The 13,952-nt window shown below is 38.1% G+C and overlaps 1 protein-coding gene across 5 annotated transcripts in view; it reads left to right on the top strand.

The window, feature by feature from the left end:
* raf1a (Raf-1 proto-oncogene, serine/threonine kinase a) overlaps positions 1-8,289 on the top strand; it is a 16,052-nt gene extending 7,763 nt beyond the window's left edge. For 3 of the 5 annotated variants that reach the window (XM_005749040.1, XM_005749041.1, XM_005749039.1), the window contains 13 exons: positions 237-326; positions 2,063-2,207; positions 2,659-2,778; positions 2,957-2,981; positions 4,343-4,458; positions 4,612-4,729; positions 4,873-4,957; positions 5,115-5,291; positions 5,374-5,420; positions 5,545-5,663; positions 5,980-6,111; positions 6,896-7,030; positions 7,124-8,289. In XM_005749040.1, coding sequence (XP_005749097.1) covers positions 237-326; positions 2,063-2,207; positions 2,659-2,778; positions 2,957-2,981; positions 4,343-4,458; positions 4,612-4,729; positions 4,873-4,957; positions 5,115-5,291; positions 5,374-5,420; positions 5,545-5,663; positions 5,980-6,111; positions 6,896-7,030; positions 7,124-7,258 — 1,444 coding nt within the window. In that variant the 3' untranslated portion in view covers positions 7,259-8,289. The remainder of the gene's footprint in view (positions 1-236; positions 327-2,062; positions 2,208-2,658; positions 2,779-2,956; positions 2,982-4,342; positions 4,459-4,611; positions 4,730-4,872; positions 4,958-5,114; positions 5,292-5,373; positions 5,421-5,544; positions 5,664-5,979; positions 6,112-6,895; positions 7,031-7,123) is intronic. The other 2 variants (XM_013914899.1, XM_005749042.1) reach the window with 1 other exon arrangement.
* Positions 8,290-13,952: the final 5,663 nt, after the last annotated feature.

Below are 13,952 nucleotides of genomic sequence, written 5' to 3'. Positions count from 1 at the left end.
AGGTTTTATTGATGCTACAGTTTTTACATGTAGGCCTAAGCTCATATACACAGTTTTGCATGTTTGTGCTCAGTTACTTGCATTTTGCATGCAGGCTGTGGGTAATCTTTTTGAGATCTTTATCAATGACACTGAATAGATGAGCTATTTCCCCTTACAACCACTGTCCTGTGTAGCCGTCAGCTTTTACTTGATTAAACACTGGTGTGTTTGCACGAACACTTTGTTTCTGTCAGATTGTGTCAAACGCCCGGCGAGTGCAATGCCCCGTCTGTGCCACCGCCTTCGTCCCGGCGTATGAGAGAGTCTTTAACGCGGCTTCCAAGGTGAGTCTCGGTATAATTTGCACTCTTAGCGTTATTTTCAAATAAAACTCAAATTGTTATTGTATCTACCCTTTTCTGAAAAAGCCTAAAACAACTTCATTTTTAAAAGGCTTCTCTGAAATGTTTTAATATATTTTACACCCTTAAAAACAATGACACGACAATGACAGAACGAAACATTAAAAAACAAAACAGCAGTCGAAACCCTGTGTTGATTTTGGCTGATACCTGCATGTTACCACCTGCAGATCACTTGGATAGTTTCAGTCTATTAGCAGCATGTGTATCATGTCACTAGCATGCATTTGTATCAAAGTGCGTGCGTGTGTGTGTGTGAGAGAGATAAACAATATGGGGTTTCAATTATGTAAACAGCTTCATGGAACTAGCAGAAGAAAGCAGAAACCACAGGGAACCTTTAAGTTCATAAGGTGTAAAGGCTCTGATCATGAATACATATGTGCTGTTTGAAGGGTTTTTTTTGTTTTGTTTTGTTTTTTTGTTTGCTTTTGTCCAGCGTTTGTTTTGGGGGTTTTTTCCCTATCAGGCATTGTTTGATGTTGTAGGGAGAGCTAATAGTGCAGGCTGCTACTTGCAACTAGATGAGAAATATAGAAAGAAAGTACTTCAATAATTATTAAGATGTTAATATTGTATGCATGCGTGTTTGGGAGAGTGATGCTGTTGGATGGCTATACTGTAAAATCACAGTTGGTGTGATGTTCTTATTTCTACCTGAACCGTAATCTTAATTACATTAAATCTTGTTTTTGAATGACGTCCTTGGCTTTATGAGGGCTTAACCAGTCCAAGGGCTGAAGGAGCCCGGTGTGAAAAGAATCTGTTGTTTCAGTAGCTCTTAAAATGGCTAAAAAGTGCTCTGAGCTGCCAAATTAGCACTTACAAAGTATCAAGTTGTTCCATGTAGAGCACTCCCCAGTGCTCTTTTGAAACATAGTGGGATATTGCCAAAAAGGGGATTGTGCTCAAAGAGTGCTCTCCATGTTTGTGGGTGTGATATAATATGATCTCTGTTTATATACGTCATTGAGCTGGGGTCCTGCTGTCCCAATTTTAACCAGCAGCTACAATACATTACAACTGGTTCGGTAACAGTGGGGTGTACCAAGAGGCTTGAATAAATTAAAAAAAAGGAAGCTTTCATTCATGCAAAATTGTGATCATAAATTTGTGGATATTTGAACTTGGGTTCAAATGATTTGTTTTTCCTGTAAGTGAACATCTTAAGTGAGTTATGTTTTTTAGATGTTAGTGAGCTTTGTTCTCTTCAGCTGAGCCAACGCTGATCTTGGCAAATATCAAGGACAAAATACCTCTGAATTTCAAGTTTGCCAAAAATGGCATGAGAAGATGGCTACAATGCAATTGGCTAACAACTACTTCCCTGTAATGTTTTTTTTTCTTTCTTTCTTTTTAATTTCCCTTTGTTTTGTTGTTGTAGTTACAGTATGGTATATTGTATATGACTTTGTTTGTTGGGCATCTGTTGTTGGTAAAAACTGTGAGTTGGGAAAGGGAATGGAAGAAAAATGACAGAAATGAAACCAGAAAGGCTCTAGACTAACTATAACCACACCCAAGCTTGGCCCAAATTTTAAAGAAGTTACAGAATTCAGTTTGTGTTTCTTTTAAATGTCAGTGGTTTGTGCCATCTGAAGCACTGACATTTAAAACCACCTGATTCTTAATATATAAAATTTTGTTCTCCCTCACAGCTCAGCCTACCGTTATTCCACCCCTCATGCCTTCAACTACGCACCACCCACTGGTGGCGGTCTCTCCCAGAGGCAGCGCTCCACTTCTACACCAAATGTCCACATGGTTAGCACTACTCTGCCTGTAGACAGCAGCGTGATCGAGGTAACTACACACCAAATGGGCCCCTTGGGTGCTCCTGTAGGTTCAGGCTGTCACTCCTAAAATATCTTGTGCTTGCAAGTGTTCTTGGCCTCCATTCCAATGATCTTTGAGTTGCTTTTCTTTTTCCTACTTATCTACCTGAGTGTTAGCTAAGCCACTCAGAATGGCTTGGTCTGTTTTTCAGCCCGATAGCATCCTGTTTTAACAAATTTTATTATCTGTGACAATTGACTTCCCCCTGGTTCGTTCTAGCTTCTGCTTTATTGCAGCTGCTGTTCTTGCATAATCGGCTCAATCATTTTGAATGCTTTGTAGATCTTTTCCCCAGTTTCTGTCCAGGTAAAACCTGGAAATCCATTTTGTCTTTGTTCTTTCCTCACTTTCCTTTGCTCTGTCCCTTTGCCTCCTGTCTCTTCACTGGCCTGTTGTATTGTACCCTTCTGGGGAGTAGCTAGACTGCCTGAATACCTCCCCCAGCTCCTGGTGCCATAGATTCTGGCTGAAGAGGAAAGTAGGTATTGTGCACTTCTCCCAGTCTTTTGTTGAGGCCTCACCTGAGAGTCCAGAAAAGGTTAGAAAGCAGAGTGTCTGTGTGCAGTCTCAATGGCATGCCTTGCAAGCAGGCTATCTGCATTCACATCTCTTAGATGTACTGTCAAACCATGAGTGACAGCACAGCACAAGGCCTGGTGTTTGCACAAGCTAACAAAACTTTGCTTGTGGTTTTCTTTTTTTCTTTGTCTCTTTAGGATGCAATGCGTGATCATGACTCGGGTAAGTCTGCATTTCATTAGCTTCATGTCATGTACTTTTGTGTCTTCTTCCTCACTTCAGTTTCCTATTTTGTTGTGCAAAACAAAAAGTTCACAAATTATTTTGACTAACTGAATATCTCGCGATCTCCTGCTCCCTCTAGTGTTTTGTTGATATGCTCACTGAGCATTAACTACCATCATGGGTGAAAAGAGTAGGGATGGGAATTGATAAGATTTTCACAATTACGATTCCATTTTTGATTCTGTTTAACAATTTGATTCTTTATATCGATTCTCCTATCGATTCTTATTTTTTTTAAAAAGGAGAACACACAGGTCGATTAACTTAGAACTTTGTTTTATGTCTTCTCTTTGAACAAGATAGAAATTTAGGAGTAGCATGGCCTTACAAACCCAACAGTGAGATATTAAGAGATCCACAGCCTTTGATGGGGTGTCACGGGTCCACAGGGGGAAAAAAATGTGAATGTAAAATATTAATAAAATAAATATTCTTCTGTAGCAATAACAAAGTATAACATAAATTATTCTGTAACAATTACACAAGAATATCCAGTAATGTCCCTGCCTACAATTAAACACATTCACTTACTGAAAATCGGGGCATCTGCTGTGGCAAATGGGTGCAAGGCTTTGACCACAAACTTAGTCACTGCTCGCTGACATTCGTCTATCCTGGCCTGAAAGGAGACGCTACCGGTAGACTGCAGCGACAACTGCCAGCATCTGAGCCAGCCAGACTCTGTCACTCTCATCGTGGTCATCTAAATGCACAGTAAAGGCAGGTTTTGTAATAAGGCCGATCGCGCTAACATAATATGCACTGTTAGTTGATTATTTACCTGCCATGTTAACGGGAGAGGACGTGCAAACATTACCGCCGCTGCTGGGTTGAGATTCACGAGTCTGGAGCGGAATTAAAAACACGAGATTCATTTAAAGTTATCCTGTGTTTTGTGAGCAAATGCTTTTGCATATTCGTAGTGTTTCCTCCCTTTAATGAAATATCTACTTTGCAAGTATTGCAAGTTGCCCTGTTGTCATCCGTATAACCAAACTTTTGAGCGTTTGTGCCGCTTAGGTGCCATGTTTCCTGTCAGCTAAATGACGCTACGCAACGTGGTGACGTCATTCGAGGCGACTGGAATCGATAAGGGAATCGTTTGCAAAAATGGCAAACGATTCCAATTAATTGAAACAGTGGGAACCGGTTCTCAACAAGAACTGGTTTTCGATTCCCATCCCTATAAAAGAGTGAACTTGATGAGATGCCTATATAACACATAACCTGGATCCATATCATTCACTAAGTCTTCTATGCTTAATTCCTATATACTCTTTTGCTTTGTATTCCTGAAGCGGGGAGTTCACCCAACCAGAGTCCTACAGGCTGGACCCAATCCCAATCCAAAACTCCTGCACCTGCCCAGCGAGAGAGGGCCCCATCCCTCAACACTCAGGACAAAATTAAAATAGTAAGCTTTGTTTTTTTTTTTGTCTTGTATATTTAATGATATCAGACAGTTTGGTGCACTCTTGATTTCCCCTTCAGAATGAAACCTTATGATTAAGGTGTATTTCTGCTTTGTATGACATCAGTTGCATCTTTTTGATTCCTGTTTACTCAGAGGCCTCGGGATAAGCGTGACTCCAGTTACTACTGGGAGATTGAGGCCAGTGAGGTTTATCTGCACTCCCACATTGGTTCCGGCTCCTTCGGAACTGTATTCAAAGGAAAATGGCATGGTAGGAATGAGCTGCAGATGCTACGCACCATCACGTGTATCACTTCCCAGAGTTTCCTGACAGAAAAAATAAACAATAAGCAGAGTGAATGCAGAATTGCTGGTCATATGGGTTTGTGGATTTCATTATTATTTTTGCTGTAGGTGATGTAGCAGTAAAGATTTTAAAGGTGACAGACCCTACACCAGAGCAGTTCCAGGCATTCAGAAATGAAGTGGCAGTCCTCAGGTGAGAGTGCATAAAAATGTTTTTCTTACCAGCATTAAGATTTTCAGGTGTTTTTAATATTTTATATTTTTGACTTCTTATTGAGTCATCTACATTTCAAATGTTTTTCTGATCTTTGATATGGTGATTTCCTCTTCCTTTCTGCATCTGGTCACAGGAAAACACGACATGTCAACATCCTGTTGTTCATGGGTTATATGACTAAGGACAACCTGGCCATTGTGACACAGTGGTGTGAGGGTAGCAGCCTCTACAAGCACATACATGTCCTGGAGACAAATTTCAAGATGATCCAGCTCATAGATATTGCCAGGCAGACTGCTCAGGGCATGGAGTAAGTTGTACAGAATCTCACTTCTTTCTTAAAATCAAATCGACAATAACTGGGATATAATTATTTTTTTCTTCATTTTCAGCTATCTTCATGCAAAGAACATCATTCACCGAGACATGAAATCAAACAGTATCCTTTCTATTGGTTTTTCAGTGTCTGTTAATGGGGAAAAAAACCCCAAAAAAACAAAAACGTATCCACCTGGTGTACAGGATGTGTTTTTCCTCAGTGTAATTCCTTGACTGTTGTGCAGACATTTTCTTGCATGAAGGGCTAACAGTAAAAATTGGTGACTTTGGTCTTGCTACGGTGAAAGCAAGGTGGAGTGGCTCACATCAGGTCGAGCAGCCTTCTGGATCCATTCTTTGGATGGTTAGTAACACCATATGGTGCTGATCCAAAGTTACATTTTTTAATTATCATCTAATGATGCAATTATCATCTTTTTAAAAAAAATGATCATAGATTATATAAAGCATTGGAACAAGCTGGGACTGTCAGTCATTGAGGAATAAGATTATTTTAACTATGTTAAAGTTTGAAAGTTCATCCCTAAGAACTTAATTCCGCTGTAGCAACAAGTGGGCTATGTTAAGGGACTTGATGAGTTGTGATTAGATAGTAGCATTAAACCAACTATTCATCTATTTAAAAAAACCTGACTTGGTTTCTTTTTCTATGTTTACAGGCTCCTGAGGTTATCCGGATGGAGGATAATAATCCTTACAGCTTCCAGTCTGATGTCTATTCCTATGGAATTGTTCTCTTTGAGCTCATGACGGGAGAGCTCCCATACTCCCAGATAGGAAATAGAGATCAGGTAAAGATGTTTAAATGTATTACACTAATGGTTTAAGAGTATATCACTGCATCTTTGATGACATTAAAGAACTTAAGTCTCTTTTGTCATGCAAATAAAAGTCACTTGGCTAGAACATTGATTTTGTTAGACATAGTGTTAACTTAAGGGTTCCAGTGCTGTATGCCTGCAATCAGACACATGTCTAAGCTGTAGCTCTCTGCAAACCTAGGCTAGAAGGTGGTGGAAAGACACTGTGTCACTGTCTGAAGGGGGTTGTGGAGCTGGCCCAAGGCCCACTGTGGAACAGAGGCGAGCGCCATGGAGCCACTGGCCTAATTTTAGACCCCGTAACACAACCCTGTATGTGTGTGAGAAAAGGGGAGCATGGGTGTGCATATGTGCATCTTTAGGTGTTTTTGTCCTCTCGTAGACCATGAGTCCTGCCCTGGGTCATATGTGGCGTCTTACTGAATTTACTTCACTGTGTTTGTATTCAGATTCAATTAAAGCCTTTGCACAGTGCACCCGTAAATCTTGTGATCCACTATTCTTTTCTGTTCTCCTTGATACTGTAGCATGACTTTGAACTGTGCTGATCTGGCAGGCACATAGAGTACGTGTCATCCTTTATCTCTGCAGCATCGCGCACTCATGCCATATCTTTATCTGCAAGATGGACTGATCAAGCACTGATCAGTCGTCCACTACAGATGTACTGGCTTTAATCAAATTTTCAGTTCTAAAATACTTTAAAATGTGATTGCTGTTCTACTCGGTCTGCTATTTCTGACTTTCCCGTTAGATTATCTTCATGGTGGGAAGAGGCTATCTATCTCCAGACCTCAGCAAGCTCTATAAAAACTGCCCCAAAGCCATGAAAAGGTTGGTGGCTGACTGCACCAAGAAGTCCAAGGATGAGAGGCCACTCTTTCCACAGGTGAGCTACTCTCATGGCAGTTGTAGATCATCAAGCTCAATTGTTAGCGTTTTGTTTAACCCTGTTTAAATCTCTCTTTTTTTTAAAATTTAGATCTTGTCCTCCATTGAGCTTCTCCAGCATGCCCTCCCTAAGATAAACCGCAGTGCCTCAGAACCGTCCCTGCACAGAGCCACTCACACTGAGGATATTAATGCCTGTACTCTCACCAGAGTGCCTGTTTTTTAGAGGCTCAGACAGCACTACCCTTCCTCCTCGGCTTCCGCTCACCCACCTCCTCTGCCTCATCGACTTATATGAATTAGCTCAAACATTCAGTATTCCCAAATTCTCCATAAAGATGCTAATGTAGCTCGACAGATACATATCCAGTCATACAAGACATAAATTACATACATACATGCTAATCAGTAAATTGTGTAAGAAAAAGAGGAGAGAGGGAAGTGCATCTGCAACTACGGAAGGGATTGATTAGTGTTGGATTGCATTTGGATGTACACATGAAGAGGATGGCATAAGATACGTCAAGGTGATGTCTTGGTTATCACCATATATATTTTAAATGTATGCCAGGGCTTCATGCTGGCATTGGATTTGGTATAACTTGTAAATAAATGCACGCACACCTACCTAAGACAACCATGAATGGACATTGAAGAAAGCTCAAGACAGATGTTTCTCTCAGTTTGGGCTCTGTGATGTGAAGCCTGTTCTCCTACCAGAATGTTCTGTTCTCTGATGAAAAGGACTTTTTAAGCTTACCTGCCTTAAGAGGAAATGAAGCCTGGATTAAGATCCTGCACAACTTCACCTCCTCCTGTTATCACAAAGCAGTTGGATGTAGTCCATTTAGTTGCACAGTAGTAGTTGATTTATGTTTTTATTTTTTTGCGTTGTCTTAAATGATAATGGAGTAGACGTGGGGGGATTTTTGTCTTTGTGTTGTTGTTGACTTCTTTTAATTGTCTTTATTTTTTGGGGTCCTTTTGGATGAATTATAGTCTGTCAGACAGCTGGCATATGTGATGTTGGATACATGCACATTCTTCAAAGCAAAAACAATGGATATGTTTCAGCAGTCTGCACAAAGGTGTCATACCGATACCCACACGTCTTTATCACTTCTTACATTGTTAGGTTATGATGAGCTGGACATTAGGCAGTTGTCTTAAATATTTAAAATTCTTTGGAAACTAATTTGTATTTGGTTACCATGTCACTTTCAGGCAGTTAAATGTTTTATTGTGAACTTGGTGAGAAAGTTGTTTATTTGATATTTTAATAAAAATTAAGTTAAATTCCTTTGCCAAAATAGACTATATGGATCGTCTTTGTAACTCATATGGACATGTAGGTAGTTCTGTGAGATTTTGGACCGTAACATATTTTATTAATTGTTTTTTGCCTCCACAGTGGGTTTTTCAATCACTCATATGTGATAGAAGTATAGACTTTCAGCTTTAATACAGAAATTTGTATTAGCTGTTGAAGAATTAGTCATTTTTATATACAATCCTCTACTTAAGTGAATGGACAGTTGACTGTTTCACCTGTTACTTCAATATTCCTTGACAAGTTAAGCTGATAGAAGATTATTTCAACTTGTATTTATATACTGTTCATTAGAGCACAAAATATGCCAGTGAAAGAGGCCATCATTAAACTGAAAAACCAAAATAAATCACAAAACATTTGTAGGAATCTGGTACAATCTTTACAAGAAGAAATGCACAGGCCAGTTCAGAAACTTCAAAAGGCCTGAAAAACCACAGACAACAAAGTGATTGCAGAATTTTATATTTTATAAAGAAAGACCACAATATCTAACCAAGTGAAAAATACTCTTGAGGCAGATGTGTCATTGTCAAAGTCAATTAAGAGATGGCTTCATGAATGTAAATAGAAACTGTTGAAAACAGTTTAAACTAGTTGCTCTGAAGAACTGGAAAGAGAGTTTAAACTTTGCCAGAAAACCTCTAAGAGCCTCCACAGCTCTGGAAAAAAAATCTTTGGCTAGATGAAACTACCAGATTCATTTGTACCAGAATTGTAGGAAAAGAAGTGTGGACGAGAAAAATATCTACCACATTATCTGTCAAACATGGTGGAAGCAGTCTTCAAGGATGAGCATATAAGGCTGCCGATGAAACTGGTTCATCAGTGTTTATTGATGATGTGTACAGGGTTACACACCCTGCTCAGATTCAGCCAAATGCTGCAATGCAAAGCTAATTGGGGGGAACTTTGCACTGAAAATGGATAAAGACCAAAGCAAACTGTAAAAGAAACTCGAGTGTTTCAAGCCTGAGAAATGTTATGTTCTTCAAGGGGCCAGAGCATGGTTTTCAGTTACTGAAGACAAAACAAAAGGCAGAGACACAAACAAGCAGCAACAGAAACCAGCTGGAGTGATGCTTATGGGTTCTAGACTTCAGGCATTCATTGGGTGAATTTTCATGAAGGTTTTAAAAAAAAATTCTATGTATATTTGAAATTATATTAGTTTGTCCAGTTACTTTTAAGTCTCTGAAAATGGGGGATGGGGAGGAAATGTACAAAAAATTGAAGCCATCCTTCAGCAGTAAATTTGATTTTTGCTAAATCTTTTGAATTCAAGCTGAAAGTCTGTGCTTCAATCACTTCCCAATAGTTTGATTTAAAATTCACTATGGGAGTGTACAGAGACAAAGTTACAAAAAAAAGACTCGACCAAAACTGCATATTGATTAAAAATACTTTTAATTCCAGCAATGAAAGCAGGTGATGTAGACATTATTATTATTGCCTTAGTTCTTGTTCACTAGCACGGCAAAATCCCACACATGTGTAAGAGTTTGTGGCATGTTTGCTGTAGCAGTGGCAACTTGCTGCAACCTCACAGGGGATACAGTCCAGACACGCCACCAAGGGATTGGCTGATGACACTGTGCACTGTATAGCCACTGGCAGACTCAGTGGAACAACAATCATTCAGCAAGGGAGGGACATGTGGTGGAAAGAGAGAGGACAGTTATTTTGTTTTAGTGTAAACACCCAATGTGCAGTTCCTGCTGGGCAGGACCACTTAATTGGTTTAGTCCCAAGAGCAAATTTATAGTAAATATAGGGGGAAAATGACCATGCTCTAAATGTGGAAAGTTTTGTTTGTATGTGGCCCTTTGCATTGAAGACAGCAGGAAATAAGAGGGAAGCTCTTCAAGTTCTTCTTTTGTTTTCCTTTAAATGATGCCCAGCACGGGGGAAATACAGAATGACGTGATCAAAGCAACACAACAAGAGCAAACTCTTAGGTCAACCACTAGTCATCTATTTTTACAACTGCTATATGTGTTTATCTGTTCTATTTCTGCAACCTGACAAGCCACACAAGCTGGTTAAAATGAAGTCAACAGGTCCTAACTGCCCTACTTTCTTGGATTACAATAGCACCATCTACTGGTTTTTCCTAGGTGTTGATAGTTGTCAGTAGAGGAAGATGTAATGTCATCAGAAGGTATGTACTTTATCACAAAACATCCCCACTGGACAAATATAAATTGCGATATCACGATACACATTAATATTTTTCTGATGTAGCAGGGTGAGATGAGTCTGCAGTAGTTTCCTTTAAAACTACTACTTTAGACGGTTTAGGTATGTGGGTCCAAGGACCGAAATGTATCTTCTTCTCTTTTTTTCTTGGTCACAAATTTTTTTTTAGGTTAAATTTATTTATTTATTTATTTATTTATATTGGTAGAAATGTCCTCACTCATAGACATCTGAATTAACCGGATAATCTTTTTGGTGAGGGCTCACATGCTAAAAAGGTTTAAAAGAATGTTATTCATTGCCAGTGCACAAAAGAGTATTAAGAAAATTTTTTTGTTTATTTGTGAATAAAATTGGAATTTTGTGCTAAAATTCAAAATCCTATTTTAAGAAAAAAGTTGAAATGTGGAGATTAAATCTGTTGTTTCAAGTCAAACATCTACCACAGATTATACATTCTATAAAATGCCTTGTGTGCATGAGTTAGTGAAATTGTACTTCAGAATCCGTATTGGTAACAGGGAAATATAGGTTTAAACAGACAGAAACGAGAAATACTTTGAGGTAAAATACAGTTAGAATACAAGCATTTGAACTTGTAACGTAATGTAGTGTAATGAACTGCCACTGTAGGTATAAAGAGAGCAACATAATAGCTGGTCTACAAATGTTTTTCCAAAACCTTTTAAGAAAGAATATGAAACCTATTGAATCATCCAAAGCAGAACACCAGAAGCCATCACTGCCCTTTAGACAGAGCTAATGTAAGAAAAAACAAAACAAAACAAAGCCTATTAATAATGCTTTGTGATGAAAAATGTCCATTAAAAAATTCACGAGGAATCAATCATATGTGGATAAGCCATGGATCACAAAGGGAATAGAGAGTGCATGTATAAAGGACGATGCACTATAATAGGATGTTTTTAAAAGTAGAACTAAGTAAAATACATTAAAATAAATAAATATTTAGTGACTCAGTGAAAGGGAATAATTACAAGATATTTTAGCAGTAACTTAAGAAACATGGACAGTTCTTGACACAAGTTGTGAAAAAGCAAACTATCCTAATTACACTGTAAAAATAATATAGCTAAAACTAAAGATCTTAATAGTTAACCTGTTCTTTTTTTGTAATTGTTGGCTATAACTTAGCTAATGAGATTGTGGAGTAGAGGAGAAAAGATGTGAACTTATGCGAACTTAGGAAACATTAATTTAAAGAAAAGCAATAGTAAGGACAAATATGAAAAGGGGTGTATATCTATTCGAGGGGTAAACATGTGGAATAACTGTGACAAGACTGTGTAGTTCAGTATCTACATTTTTAAAAAAATGTTTAAAAGTCAGATGGTAACTAATATCATTGTTTATGACACATTTTATTTTTAAGTTTTACACCATCTGATAATTATTCTGAAATTATTATTTTCTTTGATCTTTGTTTTGGGAGATCTAGTTCAATAAAAAATGTTGCCATCTGAAATATGCTTTAAGTAAAAGGGGAAGCTGTAATAACCCTAAACTCCAGTCTACACCTTACAGCCTCCCACAAAGACAGGCGGGGCACAACAAGATGTATTCTAGAGTAATGCAGTTTCACAAACGACCTGAAAACATGTCGTACCAATCTTTGATTTATCTGACGTTGTCTGCCAGACAGCTACTTGCCTTTCTCTTTCAAGGGTTTTACCTTCAATAAATAATAAGTAATAATAAATAGAAAGCAATTAATTTCCTTTTTTAGCTGGATAGTTGATCGATGTATTCTTGTGATGCCAGTCTGTGAAAAATTGAAGGTACACTATGCAGCTCAAGTGGCTGGTTATGCAATCTTACAAACTAAGATACTATATATAGTCTTTTTGTACCTCAACTCCACCAGCAGATGGCAACAATAAAGCTCAATATTTCTGTTCCTTTATTCTTCAGTTGATTTACAGAAACATAACCAGTCACGTTTGAAACAAGCGCATTCTAGATCCAGCTCTTCACATAAGATGAAATATAACTTTTCATGGTCTTATATTATTGTAAACTGAATAAATTTAGATTTTTATTTGATAATAATATATTTGGTTTCATTACACATTTAATATATTTTTATTAGGTTTAAATTTTTAAGTAGGACTCAAGTAGGATGTCACGTTCGGCATTTGTGGTGGTAATGTGTTAGTAGTTTTTAATTAATTAATCTGAAAACAGTCAGCTTGATTGACAGGTCTGATTTAATTAAATGTATCCCCTTTATTCACATTTTTGGGAAAAAACAAAAAACATCTATATAACATGTTAGAATTGGGTGCAATTAATGACTTTCAGAGATGCTGCTGTTTATTGCAGGTCACTTTTACATGTTCCTTCATTAGTGGTGATCCACTGTGATCTTCACCAGATGGTCAGTGCAGCGTGCCCCTACAGGCCACAAAGTGTTCATGTTGAGCAGCAGCTTGGCAGACAGCTGGCAGGAGTCTGGACAGAAGCTGGAGCTTCAAGAACCCACATTCATTCCTCTTGAGTTCTTCAGAAGCTTCAACCGGCCAGGTCGGTCTGCTTGTAGTGAGGAGAAAGGACCATCTGTAAGTCTGACAAATGCTGCCTGTGGAACATATTTTATCTGTGGGAGACAGCTAATATTTGTTCAAACAGATAAAATTAATCTGCTGTGTGAATATTGATATCTTCTAAAGTAAACAACAGACTTGATAGTCATCTAACTCCAGTAGAATTCATAGCAAAGCTATGCATCTATTATAATGCAGGATGGCTTCTGCAGCCATGTCAATTATTCATGGATCATCTGTCGGCAGAAAAAATTATCAGTGCTGACTGCTGTTCTGTGCAGCCACTCATATCAGGAAGAGAATGAACACACCACAGCACAAATTAAGTGAAAAGAATGAAATATTATGTTCATGAAGACTTGATATAAACCTATTTAAGTATAGTTAAATGTTTAAAAATTTATAGAATGCATATTCCAAAAAGTGTTGTTGTCCTACTGGAGAATTTTTCTTTCTGCTCACCTGATCTGAATCTGAGGTTGACACCGAATGTGTTTTTGTGACATCAAACGTGATCAGCCAGGCATGGTCTAACAACCATGGTCTGCAACATGTAAGACTCCAGGGTTAATCTTTTCAATCAGACCGCAGATGCTCTGTTATTTCAGTCTTTCAATAAGAAAACAGGACTAGAATGAGAATACAATCTAGTCCTTACTACTCATTACTTAATGCATAAGAAAGCTTAATAAGATACAAATAGTGGAATACTAATACAACTGAGCTGTAAATACAAGCGATGCATTTTTGTCCAAATTTTCTCACATACACCTCAAAGGTATGAACAGAGTTACAAATAAAAATTCTCCTGTAACCACTTTTTATGC

Source organism: Pundamilia nyererei, unplaced genomic scaffold (assembly GCF_000239375.1).
Source record: "Pundamilia nyererei isolate P.nyererei 1_Seehausen unplaced genomic scaffold, PunNye1.0 scaffold00236, whole genome shotgun sequence".
Taxonomy (NCBI): domain Eukaryota; kingdom Metazoa; phylum Chordata; class Actinopteri; order Cichliformes; family Cichlidae; genus Pundamilia; species Pundamilia nyererei.
This window is presented reverse-complemented; position numbering and strand designations above follow the sequence as displayed.